This window comes from Oncorhynchus clarkii, chromosome 5 (genome assembly GCF_045791955.1).
Source record: "Oncorhynchus clarkii lewisi isolate Uvic-CL-2024 chromosome 5, UVic_Ocla_1.0, whole genome shotgun sequence".
NCBI classification, from domain to species: Eukaryota; Metazoa; Chordata; class Actinopteri; order Salmoniformes; family Salmonidae; genus Oncorhynchus; species Oncorhynchus clarkii.
Genome location: NC_092151.1, coordinates 38,698,120 through 38,719,139, shown reverse-complemented (window position 1 = coordinate 38,719,139; position 21,020 = coordinate 38,698,120). Strand labels below are relative to the sequence as shown.

At 42.4% G+C, this 21,020-nt stretch overlaps 1 protein-coding gene across 2 annotated transcripts in view; it reads right to left on the bottom strand.

Moving 5' to 3' along the window:
* LOC139408787 (myosin VB) overlaps positions 1 to 21,020 on the bottom strand; it is an 81,820-nt gene that overhangs the window by 46,303 nt on the left and 14,497 nt on the right. For both annotated transcript variants that reach the window (XM_071153114.1, XM_071153113.1), the window contains exon 2: positions 324 to 434. In XM_071153114.1, the coding sequence (XP_071009215.1) occupies positions 324 to 434 (111 nt within the window). The remainder of the gene's footprint in view (positions 1 to 323; positions 435 to 21,020) is intronic.

Below are 21,020 nucleotides of genomic sequence, written 5' to 3'. Positions count from 1 at the left end.
GAGATTGTGATCGTGAGTAGGGAAACATACTGCTGCTGCACACAGCGATAATATCATCATCTGCTGATTCGTTCAAACTACTCTTGGCACAGTGCATTCTTATTTAATAACTGTATCTTGTACTCTCAGGGCTTGCATCTCTCACTTCAAAAAATATGATTAATGATTCATGGCACCAAAGTTTCTGAATGTGCGTGGGCACGCACACACATTAACTGCTTTAAATGAGGACAATGCAATTACTTTGGATATTGTTTGCACATTTAGAGAGCATTCCTCCCCCACTTGCCCATATTCATTGACCGTGTGTGGGGGTGGATTACCGATTCATCTTCAAGTTTGAGGTGCAGGATTGGCTCTCCCTCCTTGTAGTCCTTGATGATCTCTGCAGCTCTCCATACATCCTCTGGGTCTGGGATCCACACCCGAGTGTACTGCAACACAAAAACACATACAAATAGATTTAATTCAACTCAGCAATTACTTTGGATATTGTTTGCACATTTAGAGAGCATTCCTCCCCCACTTGCCCATATTCATTGACCGTGTGTAATTTATAGTCAATGCAAACATACTGTCAAGCCATAAAAAGCGACCGAACTGCTGAATGCTCTAGAGATGTCCAATTGATATGACATCTCAAAGATGTTGCAATGCGTTATTGTTTCAAACTAAAGCTGAAAATAAGTGTCAACAGGTTGACGATGTGGCAGTGTTGAGGCAATTTTATTTGTGACACATCCCGCCTTGAGATACCCTCGATAGGCCCATAGTGAGGTGAAAACGCGGACTGATAATCTCCCAAGGGCACACTTCTTTGCCAATCTTACTTCTTATATAAACCTGGGCCCTACCTTTTTGATCGACTCACTTAGAATCACATAAAAATGTACTTCAAGCTGGGATGCCGTTAACGGCAAAACTAAGTCGTATCCTAAAGAGACCGTCAACAACTTATTCCATCTTCCAAAAATGATTAATTGCACCTTTCTAACAGTTCCTTTGACGGTAAATTAGTAACTTTACGGGATGAATAGAACAAATTATTATGAGAGAATTTTGGCCTGATGTTGAAGAGAAAGGTTTTATTTTGAACCTACTAGTGCTGCCGAGGCATCACCCACACATTGTGAAGGAGAAGGGCTTGACCCTCGACAAAATCACCATCAGATTCCATCAACCATCTCCCTCTACCTTCATCTGATCAAGCCATAAACTGACCATCTCCATCTTTGGAGGAAACCTTCACTCAAAGACTTGGCCTCTATTGGTTGACCTAGCTAACTATAGCTAGGCTACTCACGACATAGCCTATTGCTTGATCATTTTGTTGTTTTGTTGTTGTTGTTGCTTTTGAAGCGCTTTGAGGTTTCTTTCTGTTATGAAAAGTGCTATAAAAAGTTTAATAAATTATTATTATTTTTGTCAGGAGAGTGGGAGTGATAACTCACTGATTAAATCATACAAACCATTAGCTGGTCCTCCACTGCTAATTGCATTTTGAAATTAGAACTATTAGAAAAAAAGAAGAAAAAAAAATAGGGGGGGAAATAAATAAATAAAAAACACATGAAATGAGGTATTGTCAATTTCATTCAGGATCAGAACAATCATTTGTGTTTACAAAAAAATCCCTGCTGAACAAACATTGAGCATATCATTTTATGGCGTTAATTAATCATTAATTGACTAGTCCATTTCTCAGCACATCGGCCTAGGTTTCACTTCACTGACAGTTAGGCCTATAACGACCGTACCAGATGCAAACTACTGCCCCACAGAACAAAAGGACAAGCAGTTTATTTTTTGTGTTCTTGAGGGCAAAAAGAAAAGCCAGACAAATGATCCTAAACACGGTCCTCCTGACCTCCCATTCCTTCACAGGCACAAAACAGCCTAACAATGCACTGCTACGAGGTAATAGGGAGTAAGTGGGGGAAACAGCAGACAAAGGAGAAGGCGAAACAAAACTACTGTACGCAGTACAATCACTGTTGAGATGTTTCAGCTCTTTAAAAACCACGACCATATTTTATCTGACAGAGATAAGCCCGCCTAAGCTGCAGACCTTAGAAACACAGTACAGTAGAGTAGCAGCCTAACCTCAGACAGCTAAACTACATAGGGTTCACTGTGGGTGATCAAGCACAAGTCATTTTCTATTAAAAAGGTATCTTTACCTTGACTCAAGTATGACAATTGGGTACCTTTTCCACCATTGTACAGGGATGAAATTAAGGCGGACCTGTACGGCATCCCGGGAAAAATAAATAGTGGGGGTACGCCGTACCGGTAAAACCTGGGTCGATCACAATAACTAAAACATCAAGAAAACTGTAGGCTGTTATTTATCATTACCATACGTCAGAGGCATGAAAAAGCGAATGGACTTGAAAGTGGGTGATACCACATTGCATTTTGGCTTCGACAAGAACACAGAAATGTGCCAAGGCAGAGATGGGTGGCCACACCAAGAAGCACGCAGACAGCAGTGGAGGCATTCATTCTGGCCTAATGACAATCACCAAATGTCATGACACTTTTTGGTGTTTTATGTAAAAGAAGTCTCTTTCCATTCACAACTGTTTGGAGGATGGAAATATGGTTGTGAGTGGATGAATGTGCGTGGGTAGCCTAGTGAAGGAGCCCTTTGAAGTGATCGTTTGACAAGCAGAGGAAAACATCATGACTGGTTGTGTTTATGCCACTATAAAGCTCAATGACAAATCTTTATGACTAGGCCCACACTCTGGTTTGACATTGGAGAAATAGGCCTATTCCTCTGTCCATTCTTCCCTGAAAGCTCTATTTTTCATTATCCATCTTTCTTTTCAGACTTTTTCAGAGCGACATTCTCTTGATTGCAAGCAGTTTATCCCCAATCAACGCACAAAGAAATATTTAAAAAAAAATTTAATAGAGACGTTGGTGATTTTATCAGTGTAATCAGATTGAAAATATGAGGATATGTTATTGACATTGACCTGATTATATAGCCAACTAACCAGATGTGTTAAACATTGTGTTTAATGTGTAACTTAGGTTATATGAATTGGGCTGCTATTATGTTCTGTTCTGCTGACTATTAGCTGAGAAAATTTGCCCTAGGCCAAACCTATTGCCAACCCCTTCTGTACACTATTCTAGTTTAGCGAGGACGGGGGAGGGGGATTTTTTTTTGTCTCGCCTAGGGCGGCAGAACATCCAGGGCCAGGCCTGTTACGCTCATACATTTTCTGGGTGCACAGGCAGGCACACATAGGGATTTCCCATACCAGGAAGAAATTAATTCTACTTTCACCCCAATATATACACAGTTTATGTACATAAAACCAGCAGATAGCAGATAGCAGCTAGATGCATGTCAATTTGAGCCAGCAGAGGAAGAAAGCCCAAACAAAAAGGGGTGCTGAAAGAAGGGGGGGTCATTAAGCAGCAACATCCCTCCAGTGCAGAAGTGTTTCTCCTTTACATCAGCCCAGATAAACACTAGAGGGAGAGAGGAGGAAACTTTTAGAAAAATAACTACATCTGCAAAGGTTAATGAATGTTCCAACTCATTTCCTCCATTCGGCCACATTGGCATTATATTCATTAGAAAAGGTAAGTGGACGGAATCATTTGTAAACTACGGTTCCCATTTCAGCAGCAGACTGAATTAACGCAGTTTGTCAGGGGTAATAGAGTTTATGCAGTGCTCAGCCCTACGGAGCGGTGTACTCTGTGTGTAAGTCAAGTGGATTTTCCACAGCTGAGCTCTGCGTGTCTCAAATGGAGAACAAACTCTCTGTACGACCTTCTCAACTTCACCGGAAACTTACTTCTCAACAAGTTGTCAGTGTTTACTGTTACCAGAGAGCCCAGCTATCTCAGATCAGTACATCATGATATCTCTCAGCCTGATATCAGAACAGTGAGAGGAGTCAGATGACGCTCTACCCCATGAGGTTTAACCTAACATTTACCTCGGTCACAGAGGGCCCATTCATATTTCAACAAGAACACCTCCCAACCAAGTCGCAGGCCACTCCCCTGTAGAAATACATTATAGAGAAGACACCTACTGACGCCCTCGTTGCTCTGACTGAGAAGCTAAAAGACTGAACTTTGAGCGCTGTCTTCCCCCCCGGGGCGACTGAGAGGCACAGCGTATTACGACAGGCGAGATGACAGCAGCGCTTTTTAATCCGCTTTAATAAGGAGGCAGCGGGCGGGCTGGCAGATAACTGGGGGGGGGGGGGGGGGGGGTGTAGCGATACAAAATAACCTTGCGTAGCGTTGCAACCGACCGTGCTATCACTAATATTACCCACGTGTCAGCCAGGGTCACATGGGCTTTGACTCTGGGAACACTTGAAGACCGTTTGTCTCCTAGTCTGAAACTTTCTCACACAACCCGAGGGAAAATCTTATTGCACTGTGAGTGACTTTCATTCTGTTTTGCAGCTTACAGGTATGGCTTATTTGACCTGATCAGTACCTTATTTATGACTAACCTATTAGGTTACATAGGGCCTTGTTCAAAATAATTGCACAACAGAGCCAGCAACTCACTCACCACCAGTCCATTTAGACGTGGGACATAAAAACCGATTCACGCGCTGACTTTTAAGGAGATCGACGACGGGTCACAAAGGTGCTTTAACTTTGCTCCCGATTGCAAGCTTACGCTCATGGGTTACAATGCTTCTCCTTTGCTCAGAGTTCTTCTTCACAAGCACAGAGACTTCTGTGCACTTGTCAAGTATCCAGCAGAGCTATGACAATGTGACCATTCTTTTAGCATGGAAATAAAAGAACAATGAGTGAGTCCCCCCTCCCTCCAAATCACAGACTATCACAGCAGTCAGGTCAGGTGTGACTCTACATTACTGTAGATCATCATCATCATCATCCATCAGGGCGACACGTCAGAGAAGGAAATAAACAAAGCCTTTTCTCTGGATCCCACTGAGCAACTACAGTAACTCCCCATGCCGCTGACACCACATGCTCGGAAACCTTTTCATTTGTTAGCTACATGTAAATCAGTTACTTAACATCACCAGGGAAGAAATCAATAGGGGAAACATGAGCGAGAATGAGAGGGAGCGAAGGATGGATCTAAGGAAGGAGAGAGAAATGTTTAAATCAAAACAAGATGTTTGTAAGCATGGCTGACATCCTGACACTTCTCCAATGAATCCTTATTGACAAAACGATTGAGGACATTTTTGGCACAACCGTAGGTATATAATGCAAGAGGAATCCTCACGACTCTTTTCACAGACTGTTGTTTCTTCATATTTGGAGAGGCTAGGCTGATTGAATGTCAAGATCAAGAAAAGATCAAGGATTTGGAACGGAAATGGCAACTGTGCTGTGCCATTTCCAAAGGTTGCGTTTGAAATGGCAGCATTCATTATTAGCCTAATTGAATTACTATGCATGTCCTGGGGTAGTAGCCACAAAGCGTCTCAGAAAAAGGTCCAAGGAACCTTGTTAAAACCGGTTTTAAGACTAAAAAGAACTCCCAGCTCAGAGTGGGTTTTAGGATGATGTTCAACTCAACCTCAGCCGGTAATCGCGACAGTTTGAGGTACCCCAAAGGAAAGATGGCGATGACGCTTATTGACATTGTTGCAAATTATGGGGAATAACCAATGGCGACGAGGCTCGCCAGCTGTGAACTCTATAGCCTCAGACAATCACAGTGAATGTGACTAGTTCAAATGTTGCAAAGATTAAAAAAAGCTTGATATTTTTGCCTGACACGATCACTTTGTCTACTCTTAAATCTTTTTAACAATTCTGATGTTGAAAAATGTGATAGGCATATTGCACTGAATCATACAGTATGATGGTTAAAAGCCAACTTTTTATAATATTAGGCTACTGTTATGTCAACACACTCGTCACTCCCGTTCCAACAACTCTAAATCGCTATGGCACAGTAGGCATCAAGTCCGTTGCTGATAATGTTGCATAAAATGTTTGGAAGGTCTATCATTTTCACCAAACACAATCAAAGTTTATATAGGCCTTGGATGCATTCCAATAGCCCAACTTGAAATAACATGATGTAGGTCAATGGAATAATCTAAAGGAAAAAATGTGATTATTTATTAGCCTAGAGGTTATAAGTATTTAGGCATATCATGTGAAATAGGCATCATGGTGAAATCATTGTCAAAATAGCAGGAGAAACTGCTGCATGAAGGCCTAGGTTATTTATGGATTGATCATACAGGAATATATACACTGAACAAAAATATGAATGCAACAGGTAAAGTGGTGGTCCCATGTTTCATGAGCTGAAATAAAAAAAGATCCCAGAAATGTTATATACGCACAAAGCTTATTTCTCTCAAATGTTGTGCCCAAATTTGTTTACATCCCTATTAGTGAGCATTTCTCCTTTGTCAAGATAATCCGTCAACCTGATTACACAGCATGATCATTACACAGGTGCACCTTGTGCTGGGGGCAATAAAAAGCCACTCTAAAATGTGCAGTTGTGTCACACAACATAATGCCACAGATGTCTCAAGTTGAGGGAGCGTGCAATTGGCATGCTGACTGCAGGAATGTCCACCAGAGCCATTGCCAGAGAATTGAATAGTAATTGGTGTACCATAAACACCATTAAACGTTGTTTTTTCATTTTTAATTTGGCAGTACCTCCAACCGGCCTCACAAACAGAAGACCATGTGTAACCACGCCAGCCCAGGACCTCCACATCCAGCTTCTTCAGCTGCGGGATCGTCTGAGACCAGCCACCCGGATAGCTAATGAAACTGTGGGTTTGCACAACCGAAGACTTTCTGCATAAACTGTCAGAAACTGTCTCAGGGAAGCTCATCTGTGTGCTCATCGTCCTCACCAGGGCCTTGACCTGACTGCAGTTTGGCATCGCAACCAACTTATGTGGAAAATGCTCACCGGCACGGCGGAGAAGTGTGCTCTTCACGGATTAATCCCGGTTTCAACTGTACAGATGGTGTCGTGTGGGCGAGCTTTAAACAAACAAAAAAGATTTTACCCCCTTTTCTCCCCAATTCCGTGGGATCCAATTGTTAGTAGTTACTATCTTGTCTCATCGCTACAACTCCCGTACGGGCTCGGGAGAGACGAAGATCGAAAGCCATGCGTCCTCCGAAACACAACCCAACCAAGCCGCACTGCTTCTTAACACAGCGCGCATCCAACCCGGAAGCCAGCTGCACCAATGTGTCGGAGGAAACACTGTGCACCTGGCAACCTTGGTTAGCGTGCACTGCGCCCGGCCCGCCACAGGAGTCGCTAGTGCGTGATGAGACAAGAATATCCCTACCGGCCAAACACTCCTGAACACGGACGACGCTGGGCCAATTGTGCGTCGCCCCACGGACCTCCCGGTCGCGACAGAGCCTGGGCGCAAACCCAGAGTCTCTGGTGGCACAGCTAGCACTGCGATGCAGTGCCCTAGACCACTGCGCCACCCGGGAGGCCCTGGGCGAGTGGTTTTCTGATGTCAACGTTGAGAACAGAGTACCCCATAGTGGCGGTGGGGTTACGGTATGTGCAGTCATAAGCTACGGACAATGAACACAACTGCATTTTATCAATGGCAATTTGAATGCAGAGAAACCGTGACGAGATCCTGAGGTTCATTGTCGTGCCATTCATCCGCCACCATCACCTCATGTTTCAGCATGATAATGCACAGTCACATGTTGCAAGGATCTGTACACAATTCCTGGAAGCTGAAAACATACATTCCAGTTCTTCCACGGCCTGCATACTCACCAGACATATCACCCATTGAGCTCTGGGTTGACATGTACGACAGCATGTTGTGTACAGATCCTTACCACCAATATCCAGCTACTTTGTACAGCCATTGAAGAGCGGGACAACATTCCACAGGCCACAATCAACAGCCTGATCAACTTTATGGGAAGGAGATGTGTCGCGCTGCATGAGGCAAATGGTGGTCACACCAGATACTGACTGGGTTTCTGAACCATACCCCTACCTTTTTTTAAAGTTATCTGTGACCAACACATACATATCTGTATTCCCAGTCAATTTTAAAACATTTATTTTACCTATATTTAACTAGGCAAGTCAGTTAAGAACAAATTATTATTTTCAATGATGGCCTAAGAACAGTGGGCCTTGTTCAGGGGCAGAACGACAGATTACTAGTTACTAGTCCAACGCTCTTACCACTAAGCTACCTGCCACCGTCAGGTGAAATCCATAGATTAGGGCCTAATGAATTTATTTAAATTGACTGATTTCCTTACATGAACTGTAACTCAGTAAAATCTTAGAAATTGTTGCATGTTGTGTTTACATTTTTGTTCAGTATATATATATATATATATATATATATATATAACTCCAAAGCAATTGCCTGTATATGGCGCGGGAACCACTAACTCGCTGCCCTTTAGGACATCTCATGAGGTCTCCTAAATAATCTGTCGACTAGGTAGGACTCTTATGACTAAAAGAGGCTTCATGCATAGCTTTTATTTTTACCCATAAGAGTAGGCGTAAAGTGTCTATTGTCAGGACCAATTTTTTAGTCTGAGACACGTTATGGATACGACCCCTGCTCCGATACTGTTTGGATGAAAAGCTTAGTCGCCATGACGTTATTTCTTAAACATGACAAAGTGGCTGGGATATAGCCCATATTTTGTATCCCATGGCTAAAAAGAGAGGAATTCAGCATCATATGTGTATTACTACGCCTAAGTCTGCACTCAGGCTGGTGGGCAAACTTCCATTAAGTCTTCATCTTTACTGGGTCTTTGATGTCTGAAATCCTTTTGCCAAAACCCCATGCAGTGGAAGTAAGACAATTTTCCATGAAATTGGATAAACAATATCTAAGTGGATAAATAATCGCAAAGAAGTACTGAAGCATCCCATCTCAATGTCACTCATTGATGCATTTGACTTACTTCAGCATTACTGTGCATATGAATCTCCTAATTAAAATCACACTTGTCTCTATCATGAAATTGCAATAATCCACCACTACACAGTCTTGAGTGACTACAGTGTCCCTACACAGTAGACTATCTACACATGCATTTAGAGAAGAGAATAATTCATTTATAAATAGCAAGGATTTTGGCAAAGTGCCACTGAACTGGCCATTTGATTATACTAAAGATTGGCTGATGAGACCAAGACAGAACTTTTGGACCATGTGATTGTAAACAGAGCATAAACATACAATAAACAATTTGCTGCCTTTTTTCCTGGCTCTGCGGGTTTGGGTCGAGCCAGCCCAGCGCTCTACTCAGCCCATCACCTGGAGCGTGTGAGAGATCCAGACTGACACAATGGGGACATGATTCAGAGTTCAGGGACTCTCTCAGCCCACTATAGGATGGGACGTAGGATGGATCTGCCCAGAGGAGATGACCAATCAGGCCCAGAGCTCCAGGTTACAGACCCTTTCAAAGGACAACTGGTATTTCAGTGGAACACCAGAGTAATTTCCCTTTGATCCTGACAAGATGCTTTTACCGCTCTGCTTCATTGGCTTCCACTACGGGCAGCACTGATGTCTTCAAAACACAATCTAACCTCACTGCACCACTTGTTCAATGGTTTGGCCATTTTTTCAAAATTGTGGGGGACACCAAAGTGTCACGGGACCTTCCTTGATATGAGTGGTAATTTTAAACATTTATTTTTACAAATTCGGGATTGTATAAACCGAACTATAACAAGGCATAACTCTGTGAAACAAGCTGTAAAATGCCAGAGATAGACGCGACTGATGCACATGGGAATATCTTTGGTTTGTCTCTATGACATTCAGAAGTTGAGCTAAGACCTTCTAAAGTCGAGGAGTCAGAAAATGGAGACTTTACTTGGGAAGTTAACGTGTGACTGTCACTATACATAGACCTTTTGACTTTCTGTAAAAGAGAATAGGCTTGTGTATAATTCAATTGAGGGTTCATATAGTATAACATTATAGTAATAAAACATTTGTTATCAGAATATTTGGGAAAATCTAGACTTGGGCATTTTCATGTAAAAGGACTGATGAAAGACTGTTGTCCTTCTGGAAGTTTCTCCCATCTCCACAGAGGAACTCTGGAGCTCTGTCAGGGAGGTGACCAAGAACCTGATGGTCACTCAGAGAGCTCCAGAGTTCCTCTGTGGAGATGGGAGAAACTTCCAGAAGGACAAGCATCTCTGTAACACTCCACCAATCAGGCCTTTATGGTAGAGTGCCAGACAGAAGCCACTACTCAGTAAAAGGGTACATGACAGCCCACTTGGAGTTTGCCAAAAGGCACCTAAAGGACTTTCAGACCATGAGAAACAAGATTCTCTGATGAAACCAAGATTGAACTCTTTGGCCTGAATGCCAAGCATCATGCATGGAGGAAACCAGGCACCGCTTATCACCTGGCCAATACCATCCCTAGGGTGAAACATGGTGGTGGCAGCATCATGCTGTGGGGATGTTTTTCAGCGGCACAGACTGGGAGACTAGTTATGATCGAGGGAAAGATGAACGGAGCAAAGTACAGAGAGATCTTTGATGAAAACCTGCTCCAGAGCACTCAGGACCTCAGACTGGGGCAAAGGTTCACCTTCCAACAGGACAACGACACTAAGCACACAGCCAAGACTATGCAGGAGCGGCTTCGGGACAAGTCTCTGAATGTCCTTGAGTGGCCCAGCCAGAGCCCGGACTTGAATCCGATCGAACTTCTCTGGAGAGACCTGAAAATAGCTGTGCAGTGACGCTCCCCATCCAACCGGACAGAACTTGAGAGGACATGCAGAGTACAATGGGAGAAACTCCCCAAATACAGGTGTGCCAAGCTTGTAACGTCATACCCAAGACTCGAGGCTGTAATTGTTGCCAAAGGTACTTCAACAAAGTACTTAGTAAAAGGTCTGAATACTTAAATGTGATATTTTTTTAGAACTTTGCAAAAAGTTCTAAAAAAACAGTTTTTGCTTTGTAATATTGTGTGTAGATTGATGAGGCTGTAATGTAAACAAAACGCGTAAAAAAGTCAAGGGGTCTGAATACTTTCCGAATGCACTGTCCCTCTAGCTTAAACTTACTTTTTTAAACGCTAATTAGATTACCACAGAGGCGTGGACATCGACTCTGGGGGGTTAACAAGTAATCTTTCTCAAAAAGATTTGGGTCAAAATTACTGGTACCCTGTTTGCAATACCTCACCCTGAGGGGGCTACCCATCAAGGTAGCGGCGCAGAGCCTTTTAAATATTTTACGAGACCAATAACATTAGATTTGATCCACCACCATATTTTGGGGTTATTTTCCGCTTACACATCCTTATTTCGAAGCCAAACACACCACTGGTGTGCGTGGCCAAAGAGCTCCATTTTCATTTCATCTGATCATAGCACTGGTTCCAATCCAAGTACCAATGCCATGTAGCAAACTCCAGGCGTTTACATTTGCTGGGCAGGGAAAGGCGCCTTGTCGAAGGCTTGTAGCAGTCCTCTGACTGGGGGCTACCCGCCAGAGATGTAAATAACATAAGGGGCTTGTTGAAGGCTTGTAGCAGTCCTCTGACTGGGGGCTACCCACCAGAGATGTAAATAACATAAGGGGCTTGTTGAAGGCTTGTAGCAGTCCTCTGACTGGGGGCTACCCACCAGAGATGTAAATAACATAAGGGGCTTGTTGAAGGCTTGTAGATGTAAATAACATAAGGGGCTTGTTGAAGGCTTGTAGCAGTCCTCTGACTGGGGGCTACCCACCAGAGATGTAAATAACATAAGGGGCTTGTTGAAGGCTTGTAGCAGTCCTCTGACTGGGGGCTACCCGCCAGAGATGTAAATAACATAAGGGGCTTGTTGAAGGCTTGTAGCAGTCCTCTGACTGGGGGCTACCCACCAGAGATGTAAATAACATAAGGGGCTTGTAGCAGTCCTCTGACTGGGGGCTACCCGCTACCTTGTTGAAGGCTTGTACCCTCTGACTGGAGGCTATGTAAATAACATAAGTTGTTGAAGGCTTAAGCGGCTACTCTAAGGGGCTTGTTGAAGGCACCTGCTGGTGGTAGAACTTTAAAAATAGCGAGCGTCAAGCTTTTTTTTGCATGCTGGGTGGCTGCTATGGCAGACCATTGTGTCAGTGTCAGACCATTGTGATATAATCTGGTTTGATGGCAAACAGTTCTAACGCTGTAGCAGCCCAGTCAGTTTCTCTCAGCAGTGTAAACATGACAGTCACATATGGTTGCCTTTACACAGACACGGCAACGTTCTAGGGCACCTGAACAAGAGCAGATGGACTATCTGCTGGCAGTAGTGCATGGTTGTAGTAGTCACTTGGGCATCATGTAAGTTAGAGTGGACATACAATTCTCTAACTTAGCACATAAAAGGACAAATCTGTAGAAAATACCCATGTTTGACCATAGACAAAGTTCAAAGGCTTCATGAATCAACACAAATAAGGAACTACGGTACAGGTACTACCTCTGATGTGGTACTTGCCTAATAATGAAAGAAAGTCAACAGAAAAGGGAAATAAAGTATGGTGGGATGGAAACTGTCAAAAGAGGAAGAACAGGAAAAACATGAGAGATTGAAAGGCGATTGCCATTACATTGTAAATGGCTTCAGTCAGTCAGTACTCCGTCATAAAGACATTTTGAAAGGAATAGGCCAATTCAATTGTCTTGGACTGCCCCATGGGTCAGGTGATTGTGCAGCACTCTGGAAGTGAACTGGAAGCAAGAGGGGAAACTGGCAGAGAACGCTGTTCCTTCGTGCGGTAGTAGCAGAAATGCAAATCTTGTTCAGTGATGGCAGGAACTCATTTGATTTGTAAAACAGTGTCATCTCCTAGAGCTCCGCCTCACTCCTCCTCAAACCAGCATACTGTACACTTAAAATAAACAGCAATGGCTGACAGAGCCAGGGCTAAATATGACCTCGCTATTACATTAGAAAACAAATGAATGGAGAGACTTGACAGAGGACTTCTGACTGCAGTTTGCTTTGTAGAGATCAGGAAGGTGCGCTAATAACTTTACAACATGCGTTCTAGCCACCATTCCAACAGCAGCCCCTGCTGTAGCAGTGCTAAGCTACAGTAATGCCTAGGAATAGCAGCAGCTACCTACGAGTCAAGCTGCAGTGGTGCTGAAGTAAATCAGCTCTATTGAATGAGATGGACTTGATCAGTACTGTAAAACTCCCTCTACTCCTCATCTTTCTCTCACTCGTTACATTCTATTGCTGGGACTGGCATTCCGGCATTCTCCGTCCTTCGCTCTGCTCTTTGCTTTGTGATTTTCTACAGGTCGAAAGCATTGAGACTAACAACAAACAAGATGAAAGCCCTGTTATATGGCATCAATTATATTCTACAGAAGCAACAACAGTACGCATTCAGCTTTTGCATCAAAACTGGACCATTAGTCCACCTTTCAAAACAATCCATCACAACACTTCGCTATTTCCAAAGGTTTGTTGCAAATTTGGACTCGGGCAAGACAAACATTATTAAATCAAGTAGCCAAAATCATACCCTGGTTAGATGGAACGTGGAATTGTTGTTTCTCTTCTTAATTGTGACAATATTCACGATATCCTCTCAAAATGTCATAGATGCTGCATCGGACTGAGAGAGAAAGTTAAAAGGGGGCAATGAGGTCATCCTTAGTAAACTCCTCCCCGCACCCATAAGAGCACATGCCGTAGACATTTATGCTTCTTGCAGGCCTGGGCATTTTAATAAGTCGGCCTAAGCTATTCTGTTAAAATTTAAATGCATCAGCTGCAAAGCGAATACTCCCATCCCCGTTTTCTGTGTTTATCTGGGTCAGTGAAGTTCTCCAATATGTACAGCGTACAGAAAAGAGTGCTGCCCATCCCCTGAATGCAGAACAGCTCAGCGTGGGCCCTATCAAACTGTAATTAGGACACCAAGAATATACTGAAAACTCCCACTATAACACATACAAAAGAACACAAAGTCCTTTGAAGAGTTATTCTACTAAATTTGGGATGATTCCACGCCAGCGTAGACAAAAATATTTTGGGTGTCTCAAATTGTTCTGGCAACTCTTTCAAGACCCTTTCTTCTTTAAGGTTGCTGCCCCAATCATCGCAAAGCCTATCTCCAACCTTTTTAACCCGTCTCTCCCTTCTGGGGACGTTCCCATTGCTTGGAAGGCAATGGTTCGTCCTTTATTTAAAGGGGAGATCAAGCTGATCCTAACTGTTAAAGGCCTATTTCTATTTTGCCCGGTTTATCAAAAGTGTTGGAAAAACTTGTCAATAGTCAACTGACTGGCTTTCTTGATGTCTATAGTATTCTCTCTGGTATTCTCTCTGGTTTCCGCTCAGGTTATGGATGTGTCACCGCAACCTTAAAGGTCCTCAATGATGTCACCATTGCCCTATATTCTAAGCAATGCTGTGCTGCTATTTGTATTGACTTGGCCAAAAATTTAGATACGGTAGACCATTCCATTCTCGTGGGCCGGCTAAGGAGTATTGGTGTCTCTGACGGGTCTTTGGCCTGGTTTGCTAACTACCTCTCTCAAAGAGTGCAGTATATAAAGTTAGAAAATCTACTGCCTGTCACCAAGGGAGTACCCCAAGGCTCGATCATAGGCCTCACGCTCTTCTCAATTTACATCAACAACATAGCTCAGGCAGTAGGAAGCTCTCTCATCCATTTATATGCAGATGATAGTCTTATACTCAGCTGGCCCCTCCCCAGATTTTGTGTTAATTTCTTGTTGACAGGGGGGGCAGTATTGAGTAGCTTGGATGAATAAGGTGCCCAGAGTAAACTGCCTGCTACTCTGTCCCAGATGCTAATATATGCATATTATTAGTAGTATTGGATAGAAAACACTGAAGTTTCTAAAACTATTTGAATGATGTAAGTATAACATAACTCATATGGCAGGCGAAAACCTGAGAAATATCCAACCAGGAAGTGGGAAATGTGAGGCTTGTAGTTTAACTCAGCCCCTATTGTAGATACAGTGGGATATTGGTTATGTTGCACTTCCTAAGGCTTCAGAAGCCTAAGGCTTCAGAACGTTGTTTGAGGCTTCTACTGGCTTCTACTGTGAAGTGGGACCGAATGAGAGAGGAATGAGTCAGGTGTCTGGCAGAGTGCCACAGGCTCTGAGGCGAGGTCACGAGAGAGTGAGCTCTCGTTCTATTGCTTTTCTACAGACATAGGAATTCTCCGGTTGGAACATTATTGAAGATTTGTGATAAAAACATCCTAAAGATTGATTCTATACTTAATTCGACAAGTTTCTATGGGCTGTAACGGAACTTTTCGTCCGACGTTCGGCTGGACCTGAACACGCTTTTGGATTTGTTTACCAAACGCCCTATCAAAAGAAGCTATTTGGACATAAATGATGGACATTATCGAACAAAACAAACATTTATTGTGGAACTGCGATTCCTGGGAGTGCATTCTGATGAAGATCATCAAAGGTAAGTGAATATTTATAATGCTATTTATGACTAATGTTGACTACCCAATATGGCGGATATATTTTTGGCTGCTTTGTTGTCTGAACACTGTACTCAGATGATTGCATGGTTTGCTTTTTCCGTAAAGATTGTTTGAAAATCTGACATAGCGGTTGCATTAAGGAGAAGTATATCTCTAACTCCATGTATAACACTTGTATTTTCATCAACATTTATAATGAGTATTTATGTAAATAGATGTGGCTCTCTGCACAATCACTGCATGTTTTAGAACTACTGAATGTAACGGGCCAATGTAAAATTAGATTTTTTAAATATAAATATGCACTTTATCGAACAAAACATACATGTATTGTGTAACATGAAGTCTTATGAGTGTCATCGGATGAAGATCATCAAAGGTTAGTGATTAATTTTATCTCTATTTGTGCTTTTTTTGACTCCTCTCTTTGGCTGGAAAAATGGCTGTGTTTTTCTGTGAGTTGGTGGTGAACTAACAATCGTTTGTGGTGCTTTCGCTGTAAAGCATTTTTGAAATCAGACACTGTGGCAAGATTAACGAGAATGTATCTTTAAAATGGTGTAAAATACTTGTATGCTTGAGGAATTTTAATTATGAGATTTTTGTTGTTTTGAATTTGGCGCCCTGCACTTTTACTGGCTGTTGGCGAGGTGGGACGCTACCGTCCCACATATCCCAGAGAGGTTAAATGCTCTACAACAAAGCTTTCTTAGTGTCCAACAAGCTTTCTCTACCATTAACCTTGTTCTGAACACCTCCAAAACAAAGGTCATGTGGTTTGGTAAGAAGAATACCACTGAGGGTTTAGAGCTTGAGGTAGTCACCTCATACAAGTACTTGGGAGCATGGTTAGACGGTACACTGTCCTTCTCTCAGCACATATCAAAGCTGCAGGCTAAAGTTCAATCTAGACTTGGTTTCCTCTATCGTAATCGCTCCTCTTTCACCCCAGCTGCCAAACTAACCCTGATTCAGATGACCATCCTACCCATGCTAGATTACAGAGACGTAATTTATAGATCGGCAAGTAAGGGTGCTCTCGATTGGCTAGATGTTCTTTACCATTCGGCCATCAGATTTGCCACCAATGCCCCTTATAGGACACATCACTGCACTCTATACTCCTCTGTAAACCGGTCATCTCGGTATACCCGTCACAAGACCCACTGGTTGATGCTTATAAAACACTCTTAGGCCTCACTCCCCACTATCTGAGATATCTACTGCAGCCCTCATTCTCCACATACAACACCCATTCTGCCAGGTCCCCAAAGCACACACATCCCTGGGTCGCTCGTCTTTTCAGTTTGCTGTAGCTAGCGACTGGAACGAGCTGCAACAAACACTCAAACTGGACAGTTTTATCTCGATCTCTTCAAAGACTCAATCATGGACACTGACAGCTGTGGCTGCTTTGCGTGATGTATTGTTGTCTCTACCTTCTTGACCTTTGTGCTGTTGTCTGTGCCCAATAATATTTGTACCATGTTTTGTGCCGATACCATGTTGTTGTCATGTTGTGTTGCTACCGTGCTGTATTGTCATGTGTTGCTGCCTTGTTATGGTGTTGTCTTAGGTCGCTCTGTTGTGTTGTCTCTCGTCACGATGTGTGTTTTGTCCTATGTTTATATTTTAGACATTTTTAATCCCAGCCCCCATCCCCGCAGGAGGCCTTTTGCCTTTTGGTAGGCCGTCATTGTAAATAAGAATTTGTTCTTAACGGACTTGCCTACTTAAATGAAGGTTAAATAACAAATTCTCACATAGAAACTTAATTGGGAGGAAGGATAATCATAATGAAAGTGGCCATTTAGGACCCTTTTAGACCTAAACATGCCTCCTATATCATCTGTGAACCGTACATGATACAGACAACATCTTGATGTCATTATACTTCTTATAGTATAAAGACATAATATAACAGTATAATATTAAAATTGTTGTTATAATAGTTTAACGTTATTCTTAAAGTATAATAACTTCTGACATACGGAGTATGTCTAGATTCTGAAATACAAATTTACACATACATTTATGCAACACTACAAATATTAATATGAACGTCTCAAAAATACCCTTTTAGATTTTGTTCATTTAGAAGGAATTGACAGTGTTTTAGCAACATGAAATGTTAAAATCTGTTCATATACACCCACAGGAAGTTTATGACACCTTTATTATTATTATTATTTTTTACATTTGACAGTAAAAGTTAGGACAATTAATAGACACTAGTAAATAAAACATGATAAAAACATCTGTCTTGTCCAGGACCACTGGTGTGCCATAGCCAATCAGACCTACAGTAGGCCTTTATGCAAATAAGCCATTCGCCACATGTGTCTGCCATCATTCACTTTGAACTGAACTCTTGTGTTTACAGGCAGGAGCAACAGCGGGACTTTAGATCCTTAGAACACATTCGCCAAAAGTCACCTGAATGGATTTCTGCAAATATGTAAATACCATCAGAGTTCTCTTACATTTGGAACCTTATAGTCCTATTGATCAAACACCCATGAAAAAAGTAGGCTCACTCCCTCAGCTGTGCACATCAATAACATGATCAACAACTAATCTAGCCAGAGCGAGATGAGCTAAAATCTAACAAGGGAACATTAGATAAACACACTCAAACCTTTTCAGCTAGTTGTCCGCATAGTAGCCTGCTCGTCCTTCTGCAGCTTGCCTGCCAATGCATGCTTGTCCCAACCCACATTTTGACAAATGATTGGGATCTGCTCGCCCATTTGATCGATGCCAAATACATTTGATTGACAACTAAGGGTGCGCTCGTAAATTGCTTCCAGTTTGTCAGAGTGCGCTCTGGGTAATTTGTATATTCATAGCATTGTCAGATTGTTTGTAAATTCCGAGCGCACACTGCACTATTGACACTTCACGCTCTGGCCGAGGTGTAGGGTTGATCCGAGTGTTCCTCACAGTGGCTAGCTTGCTAGCTACTTCCAGAGACAAAATGAGAGAATGACCTTACTCTGACCATTTTACTCGCCCTAGCAGAGCTAGGCGGTTTACATGATATCTAGAACGTTAGTGACTAACTCTGCTGCTGGCAACAATTGAATGACTTTTTTTTGCAGACATTTACTGATACTGGTCATATTCAGCAGGTGTTGCTCTTTCATCAATTCATCAGTTACTGTGCACTTTGGCACACTCAGACTCTGCTCTTAAATCAGAGTAAATAGCCAGAGTTCATTTACGAACGCAAGAGATATGCTAACTGGATAACAGTCGTTCAAATTCAGCACACCTAGCAAAGCGATTCATATTTCTTGCTAGCTAACCAAATGACACCTGCATTTCTAGCTGTAGCCACTGAAAAACGATGAGGGGAAAAAGTCAGTCACTCACCCACTCCTCCAATGACATGACATTCTCCCAGCAGCTAGCTAGCTATGTATTAATTATATAAATGATGCATAGAACTGCATCCATCTATTCTGTCAACAATTCTTTACTGTACGTCATGGAATTTTGAGTAAAAACATCAAACTTATTTGAAAAACCTCTTATTAAAGTTGGTTTTAAAGCATAAACTGGGAATTTGATATTTGACTGATATGAGTGTCCGTTTCATATCTGTGAAGTAGTTAAAAAGTTTGGAACAATATACTCTAAGTACATTACATTTCCAGAGTGGGCTCTCTCGTAATTCTGAAGTTATGAATTCAGGGGCTGATTCTCCTCCTTATAAATCCATTTAGAGATTGAGGGGGGGACTGGCCCTCTGACTGCCCGTGTCTCATTCAATTACCGTCACAAAGGACCTCTACATGTCCCACGGCCCATGGATTGACCCAGAAAAAACAATATAAACAAAGCAGGCCAAACATACGGACTTATGGTATGTAGGCTATGCCTAACATACAGTAGGCCGGAGGAGGAGGAGTAGGAGTAGTGTACGCCTTTATTAAGAAACCTGGTGCTTTGACTGGATGTAAGACATTTTTTGTTGACACTCAAATGTAAAATTCTGAGTTTGTTTCATAAACTAAAGCATTCAGGAGATCATGAACATTAAGGATTATTTTCCAACATATTTATACAAGTAATCAATTCTTGCCAGACTTACATAAAAGCCTAAGGGGAAATCACTTGGCGAAAAATCTATTTCCATGCCACAAAAGTGAGGGCAGGTGTTCTCTCTGCAGTTGATTTTTCTCTCCTAATCTTTCATGTCTCTCTCCCATGGTGTGCTAAGGCGTTTGAGGGCAGTGTTCTTGCTAGGTCCTGATCAAACCATCTTTAATTATGTACCATCATAGACTAAACACAGTTGGAGGAAAGCCAAGCTCCTCTGCCAATGTGAGCAAAAGACAGCTAGATCCTTCTCCACATTGATTCAACTGGGATTATTTAGTAGCCTATCTGTGCCTCTGGTTAAACATAGAGGTGACTAAACATTCTCCAAATTTCAAACTCTTCAACAACTGAGTTGAAATCCAAAATAAAGAACTTTATAAGTAGCGCAGCTGGCGCAATCTCACTTCAGCAAATCACTGTTTGAAGAAAGGACAATAAGACAGTGCCAAATGAACGTGGAACCTAGATGGATAGAGCGCTTTGTGAAGGAGTCTTTTTGCTAAAGACTTCTGTTCTGATGCGATGCTACACCTGGTCCTACCCACCTCCTAAAACATCAGCACACATACAATAGCCTACACACACACACACACACTTTTCCAACCCATTCTTCACTTCGGAAACAAACATCAATCCTTAACGCATATGAAGCAGCCTCATTTATCCTGAAGTGTCCTCCCCTAGATCCATGACACCACTCCTTTCCGCCGTCAAAACATATACATCACCCTCCTAAACAGAACCAATCTATCCTGTCCTTAGACGTGGTTCACACAGAAGTCATCAGAATCACAATACTTGATGACCAACTAACCTTGATTCCCGCTTACAAGCAAAAACTCAAAACAGGAAGTGGCAGTGACATGCTCAATACAGAAGTGGTCCGATTAAGCAGATGCTAAGCTACAGGACGGTTTTGCTAGCTCAGAAATTTGTTCCTGGGTTCTACCGACAACATTGAGGAGTTTACCACATCAGTCACCAGCCTCATTAATAAGTGCATCGACAACATTGTCCCCACAGTGACCGTACGTACATATCCCAACTAGAAGCCATGGATTACAGGCAACATTCGAACTGAGCTAAAGGCTAAAGCTGCCACTTTCAAAGAACATGACACTAATAAGTTAATGGGAGCACCAGTTGTTCCGGATGTGAGTAAGACCTTTAAAACAGTTAACATTCAGAAGGCTGCGGGGCCAGATGGATTACCAGGACACGTACTCCGAGCATGCCAGCGAAAATGGAAATTGTCTTCACTGACATTTTCAACCTCTCGCTGACCCGGTCTGTAATACCTACATGTTTCAAGCAGACCACCATTGTTCCTCTGCCCAAGAACGCCAAGGTAACCAGTCTAAATTACTTTTGCCCTGTAGCACTCACATACGTAGCGATTAAATACTTTGAAAGGCTGGTCGT